Genomic DNA, 26,051 nt, shown 5'->3' on the forward strand with positions numbered 1-26,051 from the left:
AAAAAGAAATAAACCCCCCCCCAAAAAATAAGGGACCCATAAAAATGGGTCCCAAGCCACTGTTTGGGAAACGGTGTACTATACAATATGAACAGATGGGTCTCTTTGATTGTCATTTGTTAGTTGATTACTTACTACCCCCCCCCCCGCATAATCAAGCAATGGACTCCATAGAAAAGGACTAATGGGTCCACTGGACCCCCTCCAAGACAACCCTAAACACCCCTGTGTCTGTCAAAGCATGATTCACAGTTCTCATGCCATCAGAGACAGAGCTGTCAAAGCATGATCCACAGTTATCAGTTATCATGCCATCAGAGACAGAGCTAGACGGATAAGAGGAAGAGCTGAGGTCGCTGGGCAGGATGAGAGAAGGTAGCTGGATGGAGCAAATTAAAGCCATCAAATGCGGTTACGGGGGACAATGTTCCGGATGACAAACAAAATTAAACCAAGACACAACAGCCATTGTGAGCAAAGAAATCGCGTCTGGGAAAGATCGGCGTCCCCATTTTGGGCATGTCAATGTGAATAAAATAAGCTAAACAATAGAATAAAACGTTTTCAAAGCCAACTAGGGCACGGGATCTACAAGATCAGAACAATCATGAGTCAATCATGAGTCCCGCGTCAAGGTTGTTTTCTGGCTCACAACACAATTTTTTACCATGAAGCTTAAAATAGGTCTTAAGTGTTTAAGTGACACCACAACCCTCTTCGCATACAACCATCCACAGCGCAAGCATTGAATGCAGAGTGACAGACCTATAAGACCTACACTTCACAGAGATCTTTTTTTTTACTGGCTCGACGTACCTACTGTACACAGCGGAGCATAACTCCAGTGGAAAAATCAATTGTTGGCATTTGTGTGAATAAAACACTGACGCACGGCTGATGGAATGTGCCTGGAGTTCAACGGTTGCCATGGCACTTGTTTTAGTGAATCACTGGCTTTGCCAACTGAAAAACTGCCAGTTCTTAATTTGGACAGTTTTTTGTATTACACCGTTAAAAATCTATAGTGTTACCGTTAGCTTAACTCGGCGGCGGTGGCTCAGGGGTAGAGTGCCTGGATGGGAATCGTTTGAACCCGGGCTCCCCCAGAGTTACTGTGGAAGTGTCCTTGAGCAAGACTCTGAACCCATAATTGCTCCCGATGTGCTGGTTGGTACCTTGCATGGTTTCCGCTGCCATCGGTGTGTGAATGTAATGCACAATCTATGTAAAGCGCCTTGGATAAAGGCGCCATATAAATGCACCATTTACCATTTACATTAACTTTACTGTGTAGGTTGTATTGCCTACACTCTTCCAGTGTAGACTTTTGGTTTAACAGAAATAGGCCATTTCTGTCTACATCAAATGCTTTGTGTATAGACAGACAGACAATGGAGCTAGACACCTGGAACAACATTAAAAGGTGTTCTTGTTGACTGAAAATGAGCCTGGCCAAGAGGTTCTGTGAATAACAACGGTGCCGTTGCCATTGTAGCAAAACAACAAAGACACGACCCGGAACAAGGAAAGCCACCCATAAGCTTCTCTGGCATGGCAACGCCCTCACTAGCACGAGTAGCAGTCAAATTATCACACCTGATTTGAATAAAATAGCGTTGTACAGGCAGTGTGCACAGGCAGTGTGCACAACCAAAACCTCTTTGCCTAAATCAGGCTGCAAACGCAGAAACCAAAACTAGGGCTGTACACAATAATTATATTTTTGTTGATGATAAATTGTCATTTCATTGTTGTTTTGGCATTGGAACAAATAAATAAATACATTTCTGTTTGCCTTTTAGTCTTTAACTCATAGATCTACAAGCTCATAGATCGATGACACGTTATCCTGTGAAACAGCAAAGTAAGCAACCTGGGACTTAAAGGTTATATTTGACAGGTCCATTATGTGATTAGCGTTGCAATGTTTCAAAGTGCTGCGGCCAAGATGCTAGATAAATGGGAACAATATCCAATAAGATAAGGCATGGGGAGAAGGACGAGATATGGAATGTGCAAAGCTGTGAGCCATGTTGTTAAAGTTTAGGCCCTGCTTTTCTTTATAACATTAAGGGTGTATAACAGTCAATCTGGATCTATCGAATCAACGGGTAACAAATCAATTTTACAGTAATTGATGAAAAAAAGCTAAAATGGCGATTCAGATCGCAACGTTATTGCAAAGCATACTTTCATCCTGCAAAAGGAAATAATGCTACAGCCGTCATGGCTTTCTGACTTTCCCTGGTTGGACGTAGCGCGTCCCCCGGCCACTGGCCAGGGGGAGGCAGTTTAGAGACCAGGATTACTGCACGGGGAGAACATGTGAGGGTACCTACCCTAGGGGACACGGGGAGAACATGTGAGGGTACCTACCCTAGGGGACACGGGGAGAACATGCGAGGGTACCTACCCTATAGGGGACACGGGGAGAACATGTGAGGGTACCTACCCTAGGGGACACGGGGAGAACATGTGAGGGTACCTACCCTAGGGGACACGGGGAGAACATGTGAGGGTACCTACCCTAGGGGACACGGGGAGAACATGTGAGGGTACCTACCCTAGGGGACACAGGGAGAACATGCGAGGGTACCTACCCTAGGGGACACGGGGAGAACATGTGAGGGTACCTACCCTAGGGGACACAGGGAGAACATGCGAGGGTACCTACCCTAGGGGACACGGGGAGAACATGTGAGGGTACCTACCCTAGGGGACACAGGGAAAACATGCGAGGGTACCTACCCTAGGGGACACGGGGAGAACATGTGAGGGTACCTACCCTAGGGGACACGGGGAGAACATGTGAGGGTACCTACCCTAGGGGACACGGGGAGAACATGTTAGGGTACTACCTACCCTAGGGGACACGGGGAGAACATGTGAGGGTACCTACCCTAGGGGACACGGGGAGAACATAGGGGACACGGGGAGAACATGTGAGGGTACCCCCCCCCCCCCCCCCCCCCGCCGGTCACTCACCATCTTGATGGGCACGGAGGCCAGGTCTCCCTCGGTGACGGGCGCGTCGTCACTCTCCACCACGTAGATGCCCTTCCTGGACAGGGCCTGGATGACGGACAGGTGTGCCTGCAACGCTGCCGCCTGCTCAGTGTCCAGGATGAGGGCACAGACGCGGCAGTAGAGCTCACAGGACAGCAGCAGGTGGAGCACGGGCGGCTTGATGTGCTCCTGCTCATACTGGTCCGTGTAGAAGGGGTCGCGCAGATCCTCAGGGATGTGGTCTATAGGACGGACGGGAGTGGAGGGGAGGGGGGCACAAGGGGAGAGTTAGGGCAGATTCACACACACACACCGAGTCTGTTTGATTCACACTGTTCCCCGGCGAATACGATTGCCCGGATCCCCCACTGGGCGCTGGCCATGATTCACATTGGCCTCGATTCCACCACACCCGAGTACACGTAACACTCCATTCAACTGTATTCAATGCCGTCACATTGCAGCGATGGGTATCCGAGGTAAGTAGCCTTGCCGAGCCATGAGGCCCATAGGGGCAGGAGCCCATCTCCTGTTTCTGTAGTGTGAGGCAGCTTGATGTACAAGTACAGCCCCTGGACATGACGCTAGTATGTCGCAGGGACTTACCCCAATCCAACCCTTGATGCTGAATGCCAAGCAGGGAGGCACTGGGTCCCATTCTTGGGAGTCTTTGGTGTGACCCGGTCGGGGATTGAACCCCGACCTCCCAGTCTCAGGGCGGACAGTGGACACTCTAACCACAAGGCCACTGATTAAATCGGAAAAAAAAGATTGCGATCTAGATTCAGACACCTATGCAATCTCATTTTGTGAAGAATCGTGCAGCACTACTATAGTTGATTGTGCAATTCTACTCTTATGTTTTTGATACAAGAGAGACTTTGAGAGGTTTAACCCATTTGAGACCCGAGAACAGATTCTACAAAATGTCTTCTGAATCATGACAGCTTTCTATGATTCTATATCAGAGGTTCTCAAAGGGACCCCAACAATGATATGTAATTGGCCACTCTGCTCAGTGGCAAGCACCTATTATGAGCTGAATAAGAGCACATATTCAGATTTCAGAATGAGCACATATTCTGAATATGAGCACAAATTCAGTGTCAATTGTCTGGTCACGTATCGCCACGCCAACGTCAACATACAACAACTAGAAAAAGTGCCCTTCCGGGCACAGGTCTCCACCAGGTTATCCACAGATCCGTGCAGTTAGAGGTAAAAACACTTTTCGGCCAGTTATAGCGCCACCTTGAGGCTGAGTTGAAATTGTTCATGTGGCATTTCGTCCTCGGCCTAGTGGGAATGTGGGTGCACAATTTCACGGAAATCACGCGATGTGTTCATGATTTGCAGCATTTTGTTTGAAACTGAGCACTCCTGTGAACTTTGGAAGCCAATCTTAACCAATCAGGATGGTGTCTGATAAATCTGAAAGACCCGTTTCGTTGAATGGCTCTAGAGAGACTGTGTACCAATTTGCGTGATGTTTGGACAAAATCTGTAGGTGTACTGTGCAAAAACTTGTTTTGCACAAAGCGGCCTCCTGGTGGCGCTATAACAGGCCGTTCTGGAAAGTTTGGGGCAGAGGTTCATGGTTGGCATCCAGGGAGTGTGTGTGCAAAATATGGCATTGAAAAACTTGTTTTGCACAAAGCGGCCTCCTGGTGGCGCTATAACAGGCCGTTCTGGAAAGTTTGGGGCAGAGGTTCATGGTTGGCATCCAGGGAGTGTGTGTGCAAAATATGGCATCGACCGGGTTAACGGTGGCCGAGATTAGCTGTTCACGGACACACACACGGACACACGGACGGACGGAGTGCAAAACATACTCTCCCCACATGCCTTCGGCCTGGTGGAGACAACAAATACACGTTCTTTCATCCTGTCATGCAACGCCTCCTGAAAAGAGGGCTATCACGATACAGAAACCCGCCTAAGCCCTCGGCATTATGACGTCTCGTGTGTCAACGGTGTCAAAAGCAAGGCAGCCGGCTTTCTAATTCTAAAATATTTGTTCTGCGCGGGTTTCGGTTTACTTTGAGTAAATATGGCCATACATGGTTTAAACTATGTCTTGGTTGTGCGAGCCTGTAGATAGAAACAGCTACAGCTAGACTGAGTGAGCACAGCCTTCTCAGGTGACAAGGGTAGGGTCTGCCAGTGTGAAGCTAATTTAACAATACTGCAGGCCAGGCACCATGGAAAAACAAAACAATGACCTATATTTATTTAAAAAGGGATTCTGTTGCTCTGCGTACAAAGTCACATGCAGAACAAGAGAATACCACCATAAAGAAAGTCCTTGGGGGGGGAAAAAGAAGATAAATCAATGTCAACCTAGAAAATGTGTTAATGAATGCAAAAACCCAAGAAGGTGAGATGAAACTGAAAGCAAAAATACCATTTATATCTGCCTTCTGGTTTTGAACAGAGTGTGCAGTGCTGCTGTCACACAACTGAAGCTGTGTGCGGCTGCGCGTGTGTGCTCTCCGATAGGATAAGTGGAACCACTCGTCAGCACTCTCCCTTCCGCACAAACAGGAAGACAAGCAAGCAAGCAGGCATGGCCAAATAACCCTCTACAGCCACAAGGTAACACAATAAGCTGTGAAAACTACCTGGGATTACATGTGGCACCTCATGATGACAATTTCACATGTTGTATGTTTGTGTTCTTGTTTACTGTAAATCGCTCTGGATCAAGCGTCTACTAAATGCCTAAATTGTAAATTGTAAAGCACTCTAAATAAATATACGCATGCCTTGACCACTGGTACGTCACCCTCCGAGCTGACGTGGTCTGTACGGTGGTCTGTACGGTCAAAATATGAGCGTAAATTGCTTCCCGATGTGACCAGTCTGGCTTAGAAGACCCAGGCAAATGTAAACACACAGACGCTCTTCGAGACAGCTCGCCCGCCCCCGGACAAAACCACGTCTTAACTAAAAAGGTTTTTACGGCGTGTAAAATGGTAAATACTAGCCAAAGCGCTCTACAACATGCATTACATTGACACACCAGTGGCGGAGGCAACCATGCAAGGCTGCAGGCACTCTGCTCATCAGGGAGGCGGTGGCTCAGGGGTAGAGTGGCCAGTTCGAACCCGGGCTCCCCCAGAGTTGGTGTCGAAGTGTCCTTGAGCAAGACACTCCTGATGTGCTGGCTAGTGCCTTGCATGGTTTCTGCCGCCATCGGTGTATGTATGAATGTGTGTGTGAATGGGTGAATTGATGCACAATCTATGTAAAGCGCCTTGGATAAAGGCACTATATAAATGCACCATTTACCATTTATCGGGAGCAGTTAGGGGTGCAGTGTCTTAGCCCGACGGGGCCAGACTCATAGCGTGGATTCACGGACGCTTCCTCATATGCAGGTGAGGAACTTTAACACCAAGCCAGGCATCGAAGATGGAACCTTCCGATTCTACTCCTGAGCTACTGTCACACTAGCCTGGGCACCATTTCATTTCGGTATATGATCCGGTCAGGATCGGATGATATCGTTACGTCATGTTGTAGTCGACAGGCAGGAACAACAGGCGTCAACTTTATTGAGGGAAAAGGGAAGGTTACAAACTGAAAAATCGGTTTGAGGGAAAAGGAAGTTGCCGGCTTGCCACCCCGTTGGTCCTGCCTGTCGACTACTGTACAAAACAATACTACAACATGACGTAACGATATCATACGCTCCCGAGAGGATCATATACAGACTTTTGAAACAGAGACCAGGCTTTCCTCCGAGGTGGTGGAAAGCCTGGTGAGGCGAGGTTACTGTCACACTGTGTGTGTAGTATGGTCAACTGAGCTACTGTCACACCGTGTGTGCATATGGTCAACTGGCAGCCAGCCATACATACACATAAACAACAAACCCAGTTGTTGTGGAACAGCGTAGCTACAGCAGCAGTGTGGGGTCAATGTGGAGAGCTGTGTCGAGTAGAGTAGATCAACTCCAGGCCCGTCACAACAACAGAGGGCCTGATTGTGCATGAAAACAAAAGCCGTCTAGCCCGGCTGGGTCTTCACGTTTGACTTGCCTCCACACAGAGACACTGATGTCATGTGGCAGCTGCCCCGCCTCCCTCCTGCCACCACCACCAGCCAGGCTGAAATATTTACTAACTGTAATGGAAAAGGGGTGGGGCGAGGGGGGGAGGGCTTTAGCATAGTGTAACGGTAACACTGCATACTGTATATTCATTCTATTGTGGGAAATGATGACAGTCTCCATCCAGCCATCCAAACGTCAGGCTGGAGAGCATGTACAGGACATGACCAGGCAGCAATACAGTATGCCCACTCCTCCAAACTGTGTCTGTCTGTCCGTCCGTCCGTCTGGCACACAGCTTGGTAACAGCTGTGCCCTGTCCACTTGGCATGAAGACCGGAGTGTGCGTGCATGCGTGCGTGCGCACTCACACACACACACACACACACACACACACACACACACAAACATTGGACTACTCGACTCGACTGAACCTGCCGCCCCGATATGATGTGGAGGCTGTATGAATGTAAACGTGGTGCATGTCGTAGCGTTGCATTTCATGGACCTTTCCTTTCATGAAGCTTAATATATTCACCTCCCATGGGATGGGGAGAATAATTGCAGCTGCACCCAAGAACAGTGCCCCCCCCCCCCACACACACACACACACACACACTCTCACACACACACACACACAAAGCTCTACTGTAAACCCTCAGCATCCCCACCCGGTCGCTTCATCTGAATTGCATCATTTTAGTCCAGCAATATTGCATCTTTGGTTTGCCTTCAATGCCGGGGTTTCTTTTATGACGAACGAGTCATTTAGAGACTCCTCAGTCAGATGAAAACAAGCATCCTTCATAGTCAGCCATCGGCCCAAAATGCCAATTAAGACAGCAGCATTGCTATGAACATCGGGTCTGTGTATTGTAGGTCTCAGTGCTTCTCAGCACCGAATGAAAAAAAAAATGAATGAAAAAAAAGGGATCCCTGGCCCATCCCATCCCTGGCCCATCCCATCCCTGGCCTCAATAGTATAGAACCCATCGACATTTTGGCTCATTTACTAAATCTGCCTAATGAGTTACGACTGAGTCACGGCATTCATCACAGGTTAGCCGAGTTGAGCCTCTGAGCCTGAGGTAAATGATAGGTGACATGTAGAGACTTCTACACGCCATGCAAGGAACGTGCAAAGCAGTGCAACATGAAAGTGTGCCGAGTCCGCTAAGTTAGACCAACACTGACTGAATCTCTCTGAATGCTTAAGTTCTTATAAAAAGCCGCCCTGGAGCGAGTCAACCCCCCCCCCCCCCCCCCCCCCCCCCCCCCAGAGATCATGTGTACCAATTTGTGGGATTTTTACATAAAATCTGAAGGAGTAATATCAAAGAATCTCTAGAGAGTGTGCATACAAAGTTTGACACAGATCGGTGCCGTTACAGGTAAAAACACGATTGGGCCAGTTATAGCGTCACCATGGTGGCATTTCTTCCTCAGCCTAGTAGGAATGTGCATGAAAAATTTACCTCAAATTGCACGCTGCGTTCATGATTTGAGGCATTTTGTTCAAAACGAACCAATCTCGCAAATTCACTCACTCATTAAATCATTCACTTAAGCTTGCTATGACTTAAAAGTGTCATTACAGGTCTAGACAAGATAAGACATGCAAGTCTAGCCTATGGCACCAGATACTAACACTGATGCCATTGTGATAGGAGGTGTGAATGAATAGCTCTACAGCTTTGACTTTTTTTTTTTTACAGCCAGAGGACATTCAAATAAATAACCTAATCCTCAACCAGGCATCAGCTTGGTATGGGGACTCCTGTCCTACCTAGTCGCAATTTGCTATACTAGAGTCTTTATAATGGGATGAATCTAGAGTTCTTTCTTGTGACCAGCGCGCTCTGACTTACGGTACGTTACCAGCTTAAATCAACCTAGTAAAATAGGTCGAGGGGTCGCACACACCAAGAATCACATTTCAACAGGTTTATTTCTCTACTACATCCGGACAACGTTTCGGCTAACAGCCTTGACACTGACGAAGGCTGTTAGCCGAAACGTACAAATAAAATCATTCATGGCACGGAACTTCTCTGCAGAAAGTAGCTCATAACATACGGTGCATTTTTATGAAACAAACGCTCTGCAGATTGAAAGAGGATAATTCAAGCTTTCCCTACAGCTGCAGTATTCGTGAGTTTAACTTAATTGATTTGGATCAATGGGCTATCAATGGAGGGTATTGCAACTTTAGATTCATTCCATTATTTAAAAAAAAGAAAATGTAGTGTTGCAAATTGTGGCTACTGTCCCACCATGCTGGACTGCCCAAGGCCACAGCACAGTGATCCGTACGGGAGATATCCAGTGAGTCAGTGGGGAAGAATTCAGTTGCCAAGTGTCATGGGGGGAAATTAGAATTGGCACAAGTGCACACAGACACATATTTCTTTCTGTTGGGCCCTTGCTGTCAATGCCCCCCCCCCCCCCCCCCCTTAAAGAAAGCTCAGCGCATTCTGCTGACCATCAGTATGCTGAGCCTGAGACTGAGACGATGAGAAAGCGTGGCATGCTGTCCAAGAGAGCATGTGAACATGTAGACTGCTGTGTAACTTCACCCAAAACACAACAGGTTCAGTTAAAATGCTGGCAGCTACAAGTACCAAAACACACACCGGTTCAGAAAAACTCTGGCAGCTACAGTACCAAAACATAGGCCTTACCCCCACCTCTTTAAAGATGTGTCTACTGCGCATGATTGATTGGTTGAAAATTGTATTGTCCGTTTGTGGAATGGGTACGTTTCAACGAAAGTACAGGTCAATAACAATATCTGCCACGAGGATAAAACCAGAAAAAGCAGTACACTAATTAAGACTTGTTTACATCAGTGTACTGTACTCCATTGAAAGATCGAGTGCTGTGATCCCCGCCCCCCCCCCCCCCCCCCCAAAACATGATCATCAGGTACTGTGATTATACTAGTTAGATTATTTTCAAAAAAGTGTACAGAAAGTGTTACAATTATGTTTTTATTTGGCCACACCCACCAGTTAATTAAGTATACCTGGTTTTCACCTTAGCAACACCCACCTGAACTTAAGGCTCGCCCACAGCTGTTGTATGAAAATGTGGGAGGGGTTAGGGTTATGATGTCACTAAAATGCTGTTATTTCTATTGGTCCTTAGGCTTTCAGCTTTCAGGAGGAAACGAAAAATAGACAGGGAAGAAATATTTGAATATTATAACCACACCTATTAGATAATAGGGGTCTATTGGAGTAATGTTATCTCCATTGACAGCTGCAAAAAGTACTAAAATCACAGCACTCCATCTTTAAAGACACCAGGGAAAACATCTTCTACAGTATGGAAAAATAGGTATGTGTGTGTGTGTGTGTGTGTGAGAGTGAGTGAGTGAGTGAGTGAGTGAGTGAGTGAGTGAGTGAGTGAGTGAGTGAGTGAGTGAGTGAGTGAGTGAGTGAGTGTGTGTGTGTGTGTGTGTGTGTGTGTGTGTGTGCATATGAGACAACTTACCAATGCCGTAGGCTTTGGCAAACAGCCACCGTAGGTTGGCATCAATTTTTGCTCTGGCAGAATCGTACATGTCCAAAGGTACAACTTCCATCGTTCCTTCTGCGACACCCGCCAAATCCATTTTCCTTTTGGTGCCATCTCCACCAGCACACAGACCCACATCCATGCTGGATTCAGAACACACAACGCCCACAGTGTTACATAAAATAATACACCAATTAATACTTCCGACAGGTGGTTGTTATAAAAAAAATACAAAAGTGCTTCAAGCTTAGCAGCCTCCAGTGCTCCACATGTTAGTTAACAAGCAAGTGTAGCTTTCTAATCTAAGGGATGGCACCATTAGCTTGGGACAGTAACACACACACACACACACACACACACACACACACACACACACACACACACACAGCTTTATAATATCATTCAAAAACATGCATATCAAGTTGCAGGTGTTTATCTTGCTCTGTTGGTTGTTACTACAACAACATGTCCCCACTCATCACATGAACACATCACCTTAGTCATAGTTCAGCAGGAGACTCATACAATAATTGAGACAGACAAACAGACAGACATACTCCCTCCATCCATGGCCTGCTCTGCTGGAGCATATTACATGTACTATTATTTGAGGCACCTGCTGACACATACATAACGAATGCTTTTGCATATTATTTCCTTCGTTCAAGTTTAAACGTGGCTGCACATAGCTCATCGTAAACAGCACCATATCTTGGCTGTCATAACATAAGCAGGTGTTTGCTTGCCATTACGTTAACTTAATTGGCTCAAACAGTGCGATAATAAGGTTATGTGATTTGGGGGCTAAAAGGGCTAGCGTTAGCTATAATGTTGGTGTGTGTATAGCCTCTTTATAGCCTGGGTTTCGCTTTGCCAGAACGAACAGATCTACGAGCTAGACACCGGCGTTGCTTCGCGTTATAGCTTGTAGATCTGTTATTATTTATTTGTTTTGCGAACGACTCTTAACGTTACCTTGAGAGGTGTGGCGTTGTCTCCAAATCCACCCTTCAGCTCCGTCGCAGTGTACAAATAAAAATCACCCAAGGGCTTGCCTTGCTGTACGGTGGCCTGCTGGATGCATCCTATCGCCAGCTAACCGCTAGCAGGGGCGGGCGGGCTGGCCGGTGGACAGGCGGGCCAGCAGGGCGGTGGATGTGAGCTGTCTCCTCCCTGCAACAAGCCCCCAATCTGCGGCCTGTGATGTGACCAATGGCTCCACGGTACTGGTAGAGAGTGTTCCCCGAGTCCGACCCGTCCTATGGACCCGTCCGTCCTCCCGCCCCCCCAGCCAATTCCAAACAATACAACACAACACAAAGAAACGCAGCGTCCAGGAGTAGACCCGACACGTATTCGTTTAAAATCCAAGGAGCCTCCTTTGATGCCTCATGTTAGGTCACACATTATTATTACTGGTCTGGAGGCTTAATGCAGCGACAGACAGTCCCTCGGTTACTCCTTCTGTTCTCTGCCCACAGTCAACTGAGTCAAGTCAACTCAGAGATCTAATGATCGAATCCCGTCGTAAAGGTAAAAGCACTGCGCCTGCGTTAGTTACTCCCAGAGCCATGTATCTAAGAGGCTCTGGTTACTCCCATGTTAAATCAAATCTGTGATCGATTAGCTTTGCCAGCATGCCTATCCGGTCTTGAGCGGATACGGAAAAACAGAACGTTTGTGTTTGGTGGATCCTCTGTTCATCATTTAACCCCCGTTTGCTGTCAGCTCTGATATGACTGTCACCCTGAGTTGTGTGTATGTATGGACTGGGGAATACCCCCCCCCCCCCCCCCCCACTTCATCTTTGAGTGAGTTACCGTTGCATTTGGGTTTAGTTAATTAGTTTCCCTAACAGGAAACCATACTAGCAATAGCCAAGTGGCAAATATGCCTGCAGTTCTCTGTGAACTCCACTAGGTGGCACTGCCACTCTTTAAGAGTTCCATTTCTGTGGGGCCAAGTTGGAAAGCCTGGTGAGACCAGGTTAGGGGCCAAGGGTTTAACAGTAGATTCTGGGAACATCTATCTCCAAGCAACCTGTTGTATTGTGGATTCTGAGATGATCTTAGTAAAATAGCTATACTTGTATGGTGTCCTGTGCCCAGGGCCAAATTAGCCATTGGGCTGGTGGGGCCGGGGCCCTTGGTTGGTTCTCAGTGACCTTTCGGGGGAAACTGGGCCACACGGCACTGGGTTTGAGGCCCTGACAGGAAGAGGTATGCAAGCTATTGGTTTCTTGTATAGGGGTGCAAGATTATGAAATTATGACCGATATCCAGGTCTCCGATTATTTGCAGGGTCATATGTGCCGATATCCGATTCTGACCGATTTCGATATTATACAGAGGAAACAATCCTAGTAGGGGCTTGGCCCAAAGCCCGTTAATAAAGTATTCAATCAATCAATAGAGGGTATGCGCGTGACATCATCATCAAACCAGTAAGTTATGCGGGAACGCCTACTGAGTGGCAAAAAACTACTTTCTGGCCTTGACAGTCCAACCAATACATCCAAACAGAAAAGTCAAATATGATTGCATTAAACGACTCACTTTGCCACTTGATTTTCCATTCACTTTATGCATGCACATACCCTCTATAAATAGCCTATACTCTTTTCCAAGTGTCTGTTTTCACAACTGAATGAGATGAGTACACAAATTAAATGTAGAAAAATGTAAAGTTTATTTTTACTTAAGATTTTACATCATATTTGATTTGGCTTTTGTTCTAAATGGTAAATAAATGGTGCATTTATATAGCGCCTTTATCCAAGGTGCTTTACATTTACATTCACACACACATTCATACACCGATTGTGGCAGAGGCCATGCAAGGTACCAACCAACCAGCACATTGGGAGCAATTTGGGGTTCAGTGTCTTGCCCAATACAAGGACACTTTGACATGTAGACAGGAGGAGCCGGGATTCGAACCACCGACCCATGGATCATTGGACGACCTGCTCTACCTCCTGAGCCACGTCTCGTTCTAGACTAGAGGTACTAGACACTTTGGATTTATATTGAACTCATTGATGATTTTTTTTTTACATTTAAAAAACAATTTGCAGGTGAAAACCGATTAAATAATTTTATATTTATTTTATAATTTTTTATAATTAATATTTTGAGACCGATCTGATACCGATATGGCATTTTTGTGGCCGATCTGGCCCGATTGCAATTATGCTGCCGATGAATCATGCATCCCTAGTTTCTTTTGTAGGTTTCTCGTTGGGTATAGCCTACTAGCCTCGGAGACCGCATGCAGCATTTTGGGTTCTCCATCCACCATCTGTTTAAAAACCAGGAAGCAGGGATGTGCACACATAGACATCAAAGGGGGCTTCAGCCCCTGCCATTTTACTCGTCTGTACAACAACTGCCTTCTCCAGACCACAAATGCAGCATTTGCTATGGTGAAAGAAACAGGAAGAGACGCCTGGTCTAGGCGCTTTCTTTGCGCTCCTGTCTGGATGTACACATAGGCAAGCACACTCGCAATTCCCCAGGATTGCATCTACCTAGTTCCTTGATAATTATTGGCAATGATGGAAAAGAAGGGAATTTGGTGGATAAGTCGTCTTACCTGAAGTTATTTTTACTGTTTTCAAAAATAAATAATACATAATACATTTAACAATAAAGCATCAAATGTGACAAAAAAAACAGCATACTTCAATGAGGTGCCCTAAATAACTGTGCTTGTCCCTCAGCTTTGTGCATGTACCTACAGTATATATATTCTGGCCATCACAGTGGTGATGGCCAGGCTGTGCTGTCACAGGCTCCTGCTTGTGCTATGCTGTATTCTGTTTTATGCCTATCGCTCCTTTTCCTCTATAAATAAAACCGACTTCCGAGAACATCATCTCTCTGCCTGAGTTTCTTGGCCTATCTGCTGCTTCAGAACTTCCCTGTGTTTTTTTCAAGTCTTTATGTGGTGGAGAGAATACACTCTCCAGGTTTAAAGTAAAATATACCTCAGCATCCCTCCCATCTCAGTTGTTGTGGCACAAAGAAGACTCTGTTTTGCTGGACAGTGGACACTGCCACAGAGCAAAAGACCAGGTCATTTCCAGATGTTCTGTGGAGACTGCCCATCAACAGGAACAAGACCACTCACATTTCCAGATGTTCTGAGTAGGGACACAGGACTTAGCCTGGTTAATAAACCAGACCGAATCAGCCGTAGGCAAAAAAAATTGCCTACCGGCGGATTTCGGTCTGGAGAGGCTCAATTTTACGCCCATTTCCTACACACGAGAATGTGTGCGCCCAATAGGGACACGGTATACAATATGGGCGGGCTTTGGTACAGTGACGTTCAATGCTTGAGACCTTTGACTGACAGTAGCTCTGACCAATTGCGTCAAAGAGAAAATGTTTCCCTGGAAATGAAATCCAAGCTGAGCCTCCCCAGACTAATATCCCGCGGATCCGTGCGATATTAGTCTGGTTTATTAACCAGGCTACACAGGACTGACTGTGAATGAACTTGGAGTGGAAGCAGCTTGCGTCGCAGATCTCGAGGGCACTCGAATGATGATCTGTCCTTTTGTCCGTCTGTTGTTCACGTATCTTGAGACCCATCTGACCGATTGATCTTGAGCTTGACGCGCGGGTCGCTCCAAGCTCACAAAGTTTTGTATAGATGCAATCAAACAAGCTAATGTACAGTATAGTATAGGCCCATCGTCTTCATGAAGAAGGTAGTGCACGCACACCCCATGGTGCCAAGACAAACAGGAATATCAAAAAAGAAGGATAGAGTCTGCAGTGGTGATGCTGAAAAGCTCCCCTGAAGTTGTATTGCTCGTCAATGTTTTGATCTTATTCGATCTTAATGGGCATACATGTATATATGTTTAACCCATTTAGACCTGACATTGATATTAAAGAAAGTCTTCTGAAAGAATATATATTCAAAGATTTGTGCTGCATTTTCACGATTTAAAAGAAATAGCAGACCTACAAGCTCGTAGCGCGCCACTCGGTGGCACGCTACTATGAGCTTGTAGAACTGCTATTTTTCAATAGCTAAAGTATAACATAATGCTTAGTTAAAACACCAAAAGGGGTTCCCGCCCAGAATGGGTTTAAATAGTTCACCATCTACACACTGATAGGAAAAGGTAGTCAACTCAACTCAACTCATCAATTGGCTGGCATTGCACAAAATAAATATAAAAAAATCCATAAATAAATAAATTCTGGGATGGGTACAACACTGCTTATATAAACGTGTGTATGCCCATTCCCATGTACAGTATAATATGTCCTGATGAAGATCGAAGAAGATCGAACACATCCTGGTTATCCCTTGGTCCTCAGCATCCCTATTCCCCGCAGGGCCTCGTCCACTCTGGGGACCAGCTGCTGGTGGAAGTCCCACAGCCGGGTGTCAACGTGTAGCTGCTCCGTGGTCAGGCCGTCCCGTAGAGCGACCCGGACATGAATGATCCTGCACACCTCTGGAGGGACCTTGAATGTATCCCCGAAGGTCTTGAGCACTTGGTGTACCGAGGTCTGCTCCACCATCCTGTGTTTAATATGCACGCACACAAAATAAATTATTAGACCATTATTAGGCCAAAGCTGAAACTGCTCATGTTGTTTTCATATCCGATAGTGGGTTATCTATTATGCAGATTGAATACATTTTGCTTTTCTGCCTGTATTTTGGCCGTAATGTACAGTCAAATCCAATTTGAAATATTCTCATTAATCACAACACCAGACCTTTTTGTAGAGTTTAATGGCATATAGGTGTTGTGTTTCCCTACCACATTTTATTGACTCGAGTCTTAACTTTAGAGTTGACTACATCTATCTCAAAGAAGATGAAGATGAGGCTCACAGATTTAGTAATTTGCCGCCTACTGTACCTTGGCTGAACTATCATCTTGTGTGGGTGGTATACTGTTCGGTCTGGCTCTTCTCTATAGATGTGCTCCAGAATATTTATTCCTGGCACCCCTTCCCACTGGGGCAGTTGGAACTTTGCACTGGGCTCAAAGTGGTGCCATGGAAAGACGTGATTCTCAATGAGGAACACCCCAGCCTATATAGGATGGAAGAATAGGGCATTTGAGATGAGTGGAAGAGCGAATAGAAGTAGACATTATACCATTTCCATCTCTGTCCGGTTTATAAAACCGCGAGTCCGTGACTGCCACTCCCATGCATATACTGTAGGGCCGTGGTTCTCAACCTTTTCAGGCCGTGACTCCCCCAAAATAATAATATTGAACTGGGGACCCCCCTCATTTTGTTCCGGTTCCACAGATAACAGTTTGTGAACATAGCAGATCTACAAGCTTCCACAAGGTGTTGTGAGCTTGTAGATCAGCTATTTTCAAAATGTTTGCCTCTTTCTTATATTACCGTATGTGACAATTTGGCCAATGTTTTATAGAAAATTGTTTGTTGAAGTAATCTTGTTTTCTTAATTTTGTTTGGTATTAAAAAGGTCTTAGAAGTCCTTACATTTTCACTTCGCGGTCATCTAGGGACCCCCCAAAATCATGTGGGGACCCGCCTGGTTGGATCTTCCGACTCACAGGTTGAGAAGCATTGCGATAGGGCTTAGCAGTGGTCGCCATTTTGTAGTGCAACAGATAGAAAACCCATTCATTTTTCCAATAGATTTCCGAAATAATTTATATAAATTATTTTAAGTCTGGGACCAAGCTATCCAGACAGTGAATCATGACCATAAAACATTTAATTCTGTGTCAAAACAATTGAAAACCGCAGAAATAGCAGTTTTTTGCTGTTTTGTTGGTTGGCAGGACAACAAGAGCCCAGGTGGAGACAAAAGGAGGTATTTTCAAACCTCCATCCACGTACCATGGGACACACTTTCTATTCAGTCTTTAAAACTTTAGACTGAAATTGAAAGTGTGAAACACTGTATTTTAACATTCAGACGTGTTTTCCTCAGTTGTGTCTTCAAAATTATGGTTTTTAAGGTTTAGTTCCGAAAACGATTGAGTCAATGTAAATAAGCTCATGTTGTAGGTAAGAAAAGATGAAGGAGAAAAAAAGGGAGCACAGTGTTGGTCGTGTCTGGTGTGGTCACAACTGGTCAGTCCACGGAGGAGACATGGATGAGGACGGACTGACTGACAGAGTTAATTTGATAGTAGCATCACATGCACGGTCACACATCCATAGTGAGGCCCCTACCGTCGGTTGCTGCTGTTGGAGCTGGTCCATCAGAGACACAAGGCTGTTCTGACCATATGGTACTATTATCTCATCGATGTCATTCAACAAGACATAGCGAGAGCGGCCTATGTATCTGTATACGCACTCGTTGAGCGTGGTCATCTGGCCGAAATAATGCAGGTCGCCTCCGTCCTGTGAGTGTTTCCATCCCCGGGACGGTCGGAGGTGCTTGTCTATAGGCCAGGGAACCACCTCTACCAAACCCTCCTGGCTGTAACTGTGCAGCAAGCGGTCCAGATCTGGACCACAGCTGGTGTTGTAGACCACCACTCGGTCCACGCCCAGCAGTCTGCTGTGGTAAGGCCAGTTGCGAGCGTCATCCAGGTGAGGAGGGTCGTCAGGTCGTCAGGTGAGGAGGGTCGTCAGGTGAGGAGCCCAACAAACAAACACAAAGAAACTCTGTCAGCATTCAGTGTGATTATTTATAGGGATGTGCTGATGAGACATTCATTCTGTATTGAAAAATTATAATAACAAATGTAACAAATGTACATTTAACAGGGTATCTGCACTGCAGGCTTAGGCAAGTCAGATTGAACGTAAATACCATTATATTTAATATTGTGAGCTTGTAGATCTGTCACTTTGGGCTTGTTTATCTGTAAAGACAGACCGATTAATCGAACCGATTAATTAATCGGTCTGATTGATTAATGCAGATTAATCTAAAAACAACTAAAATCGGCCGAAGTAGTGGTTAAGGACACCCTTGGTCCCCTAGGGACCCCGATGTCCAATTTCGGCATTCTCAGGACACTCCCTAGGGACGAGGGGGCGGGGCCTAACCCTTTTTTTTCCGATGACGTCATTATATTGATTTTGCTATTGGCACTTTGCCAGTTTGGCAGTTAGTGTCATCATGATTGTAGTTCTGCTTTTGTGTGAGGATCTCATTAGATTGGATGAGGATGGCAGTTTCATCTGTGCCAGTTTGGGTCAGCATATTGATCCTGATAATGGCATTTTCATCTTTGGCAGTTGGGGGACCAATATGATTCTAGTTCTGCTTTTGTGTGAGGCAGTTAATGCCCATCTGTTCAAACTGAACTGTGCATGCACTGATTTGTGTAGGCGAACTATTCTATTGATTCTATCTGTGTGTGTGTGTGTGGGTCTGTGTGTGATCATTCAACTTTCTCCATCTATGCGACTTCCTCAAAATCGACAGACTGTGGCCGGCCGGTTTGGATGCAAGACAAGCAGTTTCTAGCCTGTGTGGGCATATTGTACTCCTCCATCTGTCGATCCTGTCATGGCTCTAGACAGTGCTGATGTCCGAGGTCGACGGCACTTGTTATTTTCATCTAGTATTTTAATTCACCATTTTGTTATTTTACTGACTTCTTCATTTTGTCATTTAGCCAAGCTGATGATGGCTGAGTAGCAATGTTAAAAATTATGTTCAACCCTGACTGTGTGACAGTCTGTGATATAACAGGCACCTATGGGGTGTTTAAGGTAAAGCGTTTAGGCAAAATACAGGAGGGTTATAGATGATGCATGCTTAAAAAAGTATAATTGATATGATATTGGGTTTTTATTTTAAACCAATGGATTTAGTTAAGTAGAGTTCAATACACATCTTTGGACGTGACTAGGTTCTTTATCAGTATTATATAATATTACATTTTATTTAGAGTATAAGGCTAGTCATTAGCCAATGGTATCAATTTTGGTTTCTAAACTTTGAAAGTGTGACGAGGTGTTAAGGCATAATGTTGCAAAAGTAGCAAATCTTGTACGTGTGTGTGCGTGCCTGCGATATTGATTATGTTTGCAAACGACCCCGTCTCATCCACCCTGCACCGACTTCCAGCTACTCCCCTCTGGTAGACGGTACAAACTAGGCATGCCACGGTATGAGATTTTACAGTACGGTACGATGCCGATATTGATAATCTATACCTCGGTATTCCAAGGTATTTATATTTATAAAAATAAAATAAAAAGATTGCCCCGCTGACCTATGTCTAGTGACTACCTCCACATCCTTATAAGCCCTTCTTTGTTCCCCAGCATGCAGGCCTACACATATATATATATATATATATATATATATATATATATATATATCATAATATATGCCATGATTATGAACTGATTACCCTGGACCGAATGGAAACAAGACAGCAAGGACTTTTATCAGTGATCCTTATCTTTATGACTCAGTCGGCATGGTGATATTGATTCTATGGGTGTGTGGGACCACGCATACCATGTGTGGGCATATTGCACCCCCCTTCTTCTGAGCAGGCTATGGGATAGCGGTATTGATTCTATCTGGGGTGTGTGGTCCTGGGATCAATAGTTCGTATGGACCCTGTCAGGGACATGCTTTTGCTGGGGGCTGTGTGAGTGTGGGTGTGTGTGCGTGTGCGTGTGTGTGCGTGCTGGTGTGTATGGTGAATTTTGCATGGTCCAGGGTGTCTTAATGTCTTGTTTAATGTATGACTTGTATTATTTTGGTACGTGGTGCTGTATTTTGTGACATTTGCACGGGTCAGGGTGTCTTAATGTTTTGTTTTAATGTATGACTTGGGTTATTTTTGGTATGTGGTGTGGTGTTTTGTGACATTTGCATGTTTCAGGGTGTCTTAATGTTTTATTTTAATGTATGACTTGGGTTATTTTTTGGTATGTGATGTGGTGTTTTGTGAGTTATGCATGGTTCATGGTGTCTTAAGGTTTTGTTTAATGTATGACTGGGGTTATTTTGGTATGTGATGTGGTGTTTTGTGAGTTATGCATGGTTCAGGGTGTCTTAAGGTTTTGTTTTAATGTATGACTTGGGTTATTTTTTGGTATGTGATGTGGTGTTTTGTGAGTTATGCACGGGTCAGGGTGTCTTAATGTTTTGTTTTAATGTATGACTTGGGTTATTTTTGGTATGTGGTGTGGTGTTTTGTGACATTTCCATGTTTCAGGTTGTCTTAATGTTTTATTTTAATGTATGACTTGGGTTATTTTTTGGTATGTGATGTGGTGTTTTGTGAGTTATGCATGGTTCATGGTGTCTTAAGGTTTTGTTTTAATGTATGACTTGGGTTATTTTTTTTTGGTATGTGATGTGGTGTTTTGTGAGTTATGCATGGTTCATGGTGTCTTAAGGTTTTGTTTAATGTATGACTGGGGTTATTTTGGTATGTGATGTGGTGTTTTGTGAGTTATGCATGGTTCATGGTGTCTTAAGGTTTTGTTTTAATGTATGACTTGGGCTATTTTTGGTATGTGGTGTGGTGTTTTGTGACATTTGCATGTTTCAGGTTGTCTTAATGTTTTATTTTAATGTATGACTTGGGTTATTTTTGGTATGTGATGTGGTGTTTTGTGAGTTATGCATGGTTCATGGTGTCTTAAGGTTTTGTTTTAATGTATGACTTGGGTTATTTTTGGTATGTGGTGTGCTGTTTTGTGACATTTGCACGGTTCAGTTTGTTTTAATGTTTTATTTTAATGTATGACTTGGGTTATTTTTTGGTATGTGATGTGGTGTTTTGTGAGTTATGCATGGTTCATGGTGTCTTAAGGTTTTGTTTTAATGTATGACTTGGGTTATTTTTGGTATGTGGTGTGGTGTTTTGTGACATTTGCATGTTTCAGGTTGTCTTAATGTTTTATTTTAATGTATGACTTGGGTTATTTTTTTGGTATGTGGTGTGATGTTTTGTGACATTTGCACGGTTCATGATGTCTTAATGATTTATTTTATTGTATGACATGGGTTATTTTTGGTATGTGGTGTGGTGTTTTGTGACATTTGCATGGTTCAGGTTGTCTTAAGGTTTTGTTTAATGTATGACTGGGGTTATTTTGGTATGTGGTGTGATGTATTTTTGGTATGTGGGTATGTGGTTGGGGAATTTTTACATGGCTCATGATGTCTTAATGATTTGTTTAAGGTATGAGTTGTATTATTTTGGTAAGTGATTGTATGTTTTGTGGCATTTGCATGGTTCATGATGTCTTAATGTTTTGGTTTAATGTATGACTTGGGTTATTTTTGGTAGGTGGTGGTGTATTTTGTGACATTTGCATGGGTCAGGGTGTCTTAAGGTTTTGTTTTAATGTATGACATGGGTTATTTTTGGTATGTGGTGTGGTGTTTTGTGACATTTGCACGGTTCATGATGTCTTAATGTTTTGGTTTAATGTATGACTTGGGTTATTTTTTTTTGGTAGATGGTGGTGTATTTTGTGACATTTGCATGGTTCAGGTTGGCTTAATGGTTTATTTTAATGTATGACTTGGATTATTTTTGGTACGTGGGGGTGTATTTTGTGGCGTTTGCATGGTGCATGGTTCAGGCATGCCCCGGGCATGTCTGTGGCCGTTTGAGCTGTGAGGTTGGGGGTAATACTGAGTAATGTACGGTTAGTTCATGCTAGTAGGGTACATGTTTAAAGTAATCATGTATATCATATTGGCGTAACTAAATTTGAAATGAGTTGAGTGGACTATGTATTTTTAGATGAACACACTATGTTGTTCACCTACAATTATACGGATCGATGACTAGAGTAGATTGACGGCATTTTACAATAGCTACTATTAGGTATTATTGACATTTAAAGTTAGATAGACTATAGTCTATATTACATGGTGGTATAGGCATCCATGGATTTCCAGGGAATTCAACCCGAATCTGTAGACGGGGTCTGTACACAAAACACAATGTTTTGTGTTGACAATAACTACGAGGCAATAACAGCCATCATACTAGTAAATATTATGTATACTAGTTAAATTATCTAAACTCTGTGATTTGGCATAGACATTTTTCACGACACATAGGAAGAGTCTAAACTACATGCATAATAATAAAATATGGTTGAATGTTTCAAATACTGGATAGTTAGAATGGGTCATGCATGTTTTTAATACAAGCACCTTAACATCACCATGTCTGATGGTGCAGTGTGTAAATGTAACAGGTTATCTACATTGTGTATACTAAAGCATGTAATACTGATGTACCGATGTTTTTCCAAGAGTTCAGATCGTATAGTTTAGAAAATTGTGTAAGTCTATACTATACGAGGTCTTTAGATCATGGTCAGCACCAAATAGCATACCAAAAGTCTGTATCTTATGTTTATCAGGTTTTATTTTGATCAGAAAATAGACAATTATCCAGATGATCATACACTGTAGCACAACATGGAGCAAAATGTACAAGACAATGAATTCACCAGGACATCAAATATACTCAGTCATCAACTATTTCTAATGTATATATATATATATATATATATAGATATATATACAATGATGCAATCAGGTCAATCATAGTGGCAATAGTTATGTCCCTGATTATTATTTTTTGGATCATATCAGGGTAAATCCTTCCAGTAATGCAAATAAGATGTACATAGCCTATGGATTCTTGACATTGGCAGTGGTCCTACCTCAATACCACTAGTTCTCAATACCTTAATAACCCCCGGTATAAAATCATCAGTCCACAACTTGTTCATTAAATCTTTAAAATGATTGTAGAAGTAATATCGGGGCGTAATATTCAAACATCTGTGCTCGGTTTGACTAGAATGGTCTATGCGGCAGCCGTTGCAATCATCCTTCATCTGTTCGGTTATAGCGTTTGCGAGTAGTTGACCAACATGTATTTTCAGAATATCTGTAAGATTTGTGGGGTTTGTCCCAGCAAACTCATCCAAAGTCAGTGGCCAATTCAGGGGGTATGGCGGCGAAAGCAATGGTGTGTCGGAGGCTGGAGGGTCATGGGGAGCAGTTGAATTTGGGGGTGATAGGTCTACCCTCTCAAAATACTCTGTGTCCCCCGCACCATAGCCCCAAAATGCCCTCTCAAAATGTTCATCGTTCTCCGGATCATAGTCGCAAAATGCCCGGGCATCATCATATTCATCGCTGTCCGTATCTGCAGTACTGATGTTATGCCACCACGGGGGGTGTATACATGGTCCATTGCGGGTCCATCCACCATGAGAGGTCCCTTCATTCGAGTTTGATTCTCCCAATGAAGAAGTAGAATCCTCCATGGTGCGTGAATGGCGCAATATACCGGCAATAAGGATATTATCTACATCTATGCATCTACTCTATATAGCCTATGCCGTGGACTCTCCAAGCTTAAATTATAAAGTATATTGATCAATATTGTCCAAAATCGTATGGCTAATAATTAACAAAAAAAAAAATTGATACATGTACATGTAGAAACATGCATTATTTTTTAGATACTGGTTTGAAACTGCTGACAACAACATAAGTTGAAATGTATCAGTGTAAATGTATTGTAGACACTACCATGAATAATCACTGAGAGGGGTGGGGTGTATAGCTAAGGAACAAACTAATTAAAAGGGAGGGCTCAGATCTAGATGTATGTATAGAGCAAAGAGAGTTAGGCTTATTCACACCAGAGGATAAGGCTTATTCACACCAGAGGATAAGGCTATAGGAGATAATTTCTCAGGAAACATCATTTGTCATCAACTATGTCCTCTCAGTATTAGTCATGGAGGCTATGGGTAAACCACGTAACCCAGTTGAACCTGTGGAGCACCAGTCATATAGCCCGTATATTACCCCTCTCAGCCTAGAGGAATATAATTCAACATGGGGTAGATTTGTCTATACCCGTGATTTTGAATTATACAAAGAGAGGGCAGAGGACGAGATCATGGCCGCGGAGCTGCTAAGTAACCATATGTCGAGAATTGATGAGCAGGACTTCGAGTCGGACGGGTTAATAATCGATACGGATGAGGAATATTTTGCTACCATCGAACCATTGGACATGACTACGAGCAAGAAAACTCCTGGACTGTCCGAAAATGCGGAATTTGTACACATCTCCCTTACAACCCCGTCCTCCCGAGCACCGGACTCCGAACCAGAGAACTACTCCAATCCATCACCATCCCCTGCAGACTCTGGTGATGAGGACGTACCCTCCCCTCTGTCTGCACCCAAGGCATGTCGACGATCTCAGCGTCTGCTTCACCTAAAAACTAGATGGTTGAAACCCAACTCTACCTGGTTGAAACCCCAAAGCGAATGGGAATGAACTGAACATGTCTATTAAATGTAATGTGTAACATACTTGTGTAAATACGTGCTATGTTTCTCAGTAATAAAAACAAAAAAAAAATCAACATATCTTCATTGTTGTTTTTATTTCATATATATATATATATATATATATATATATTTACACTATTACCGGTGTTAGATTCTAGTTAGGTTCTTACGGTGGTAGTATACTAAACTTTGCGACTATTGTAACTAATTAGGATTATGCATTGGTGATGATCCTGCCTTTCTTTTGTTGGGGAGGGTGTAACGTATCCGGTACTGTATAAAAAACCCTGTTTGACCTCAAAGGTCGGCCATGATTAGTATGGCAGTTATTCTTTAGGCTCCACCTCTCCGGGGATGTTCTTAAATACGGAGAATAACCCTGCATAACTGAGTAATCCTACAATAGAGACACTAGCTGCCCGTGAAGAAAGAAAGACAACATGTACACTACCTGATACCATGATGAGAATAGGAAAGTTTGGACCTTATCTGACGGCCGGAAAATTCGTCTGTCGTTTTTTCCCTTCAAGAATCAGCGATTTATTGAACTCTATACATTGGAAACAGGCGACAGTATCTTTGAAGACCGGTTGCCTTACATACGCATCTATGCATCTGAATTTGAGCGATTGGTCCCTCCTATTCTTGAGTTCTGTAAGTACCTCCAATTGGATACAAAGATAAACCCTGGCTATATCAAGCCATGTCGATTTGTACGGGCGAGCTCTGAAATACCCTCACGTGGTGACACTGAGGCCTTCATCGTTGACTGTTCTAGGTCAAACTTATGGTTGCTACTAAGATACAAATCTCAATGCGGTACCCCAGTTGAAAGACCTAAGAGTATCATGGAGAAAGAGAAATGCTTTCCAATCCAACTAGCCGTTGGTGTGGATGATTTAGGGATTCTAAAGCATGTGATGTGTGAAGCCTTGGATTTCTTCACAACTATAGAGAATCAATCTTTGGACCTACTGGAAGGCTACCTTAGAGGCGCCAAACGTGTGGATTCACGATCATTGGACTACTTCAATGAAAAGAAACTGAGGCTTGTGGATTACCAGACAAGCCATTCCAGACCTACGGGGTTCTCGTTCGGTAATCCCAGACATAGTAGCTTCTCGCTCGGTGATCCCCCAAAGCCAGCTGGCGCTACATTATTCTCAATGGA

The 26,051-nt window shown here is 44.0% G+C and overlaps 1 protein-coding gene across 2 annotated transcripts in view; it reads right to left on the reverse strand.

Annotated features, from left to right (window-relative positions):
• Window positions 1-11,921, reverse strand: part of camsap1b (calmodulin regulated spectrin-associated protein 1b) — a 42,339-nt gene extending 30,418 nt beyond the window's left edge. For both annotated transcript variants that reach the window (XM_083784259.1, XM_083784258.1), the window contains exons 1-3: window positions 11,555-11,921; window positions 10,556-10,722; window positions 2,986-3,248 (exon numbers count right to left, since the gene is read on the reverse strand). In XM_083784259.1, coding sequence (XP_083640385.1) covers window positions 2,986-3,248; window positions 10,556-10,721 — 429 coding nt within the window. In that variant the 5' untranslated portion in view covers window position 10,722; window positions 11,555-11,921. The remainder of the gene's footprint in view (window positions 1-2,985; window positions 3,249-10,555; window positions 10,723-11,554) is intronic.
• Between the last annotated feature and the right edge of the window lie 14,130 nt (window positions 11,922-26,051).

This window comes from Protomyctophum parallelum, assembly GCF_964188405.1.
Source record: "Protomyctophum parallelum genome assembly, chromosome: 15".
In the NCBI taxonomy this organism is placed as follows: domain Eukaryota; kingdom Metazoa; phylum Chordata; class Actinopteri; order Myctophiformes; family Myctophidae; genus Protomyctophum; species Protomyctophum parallelum.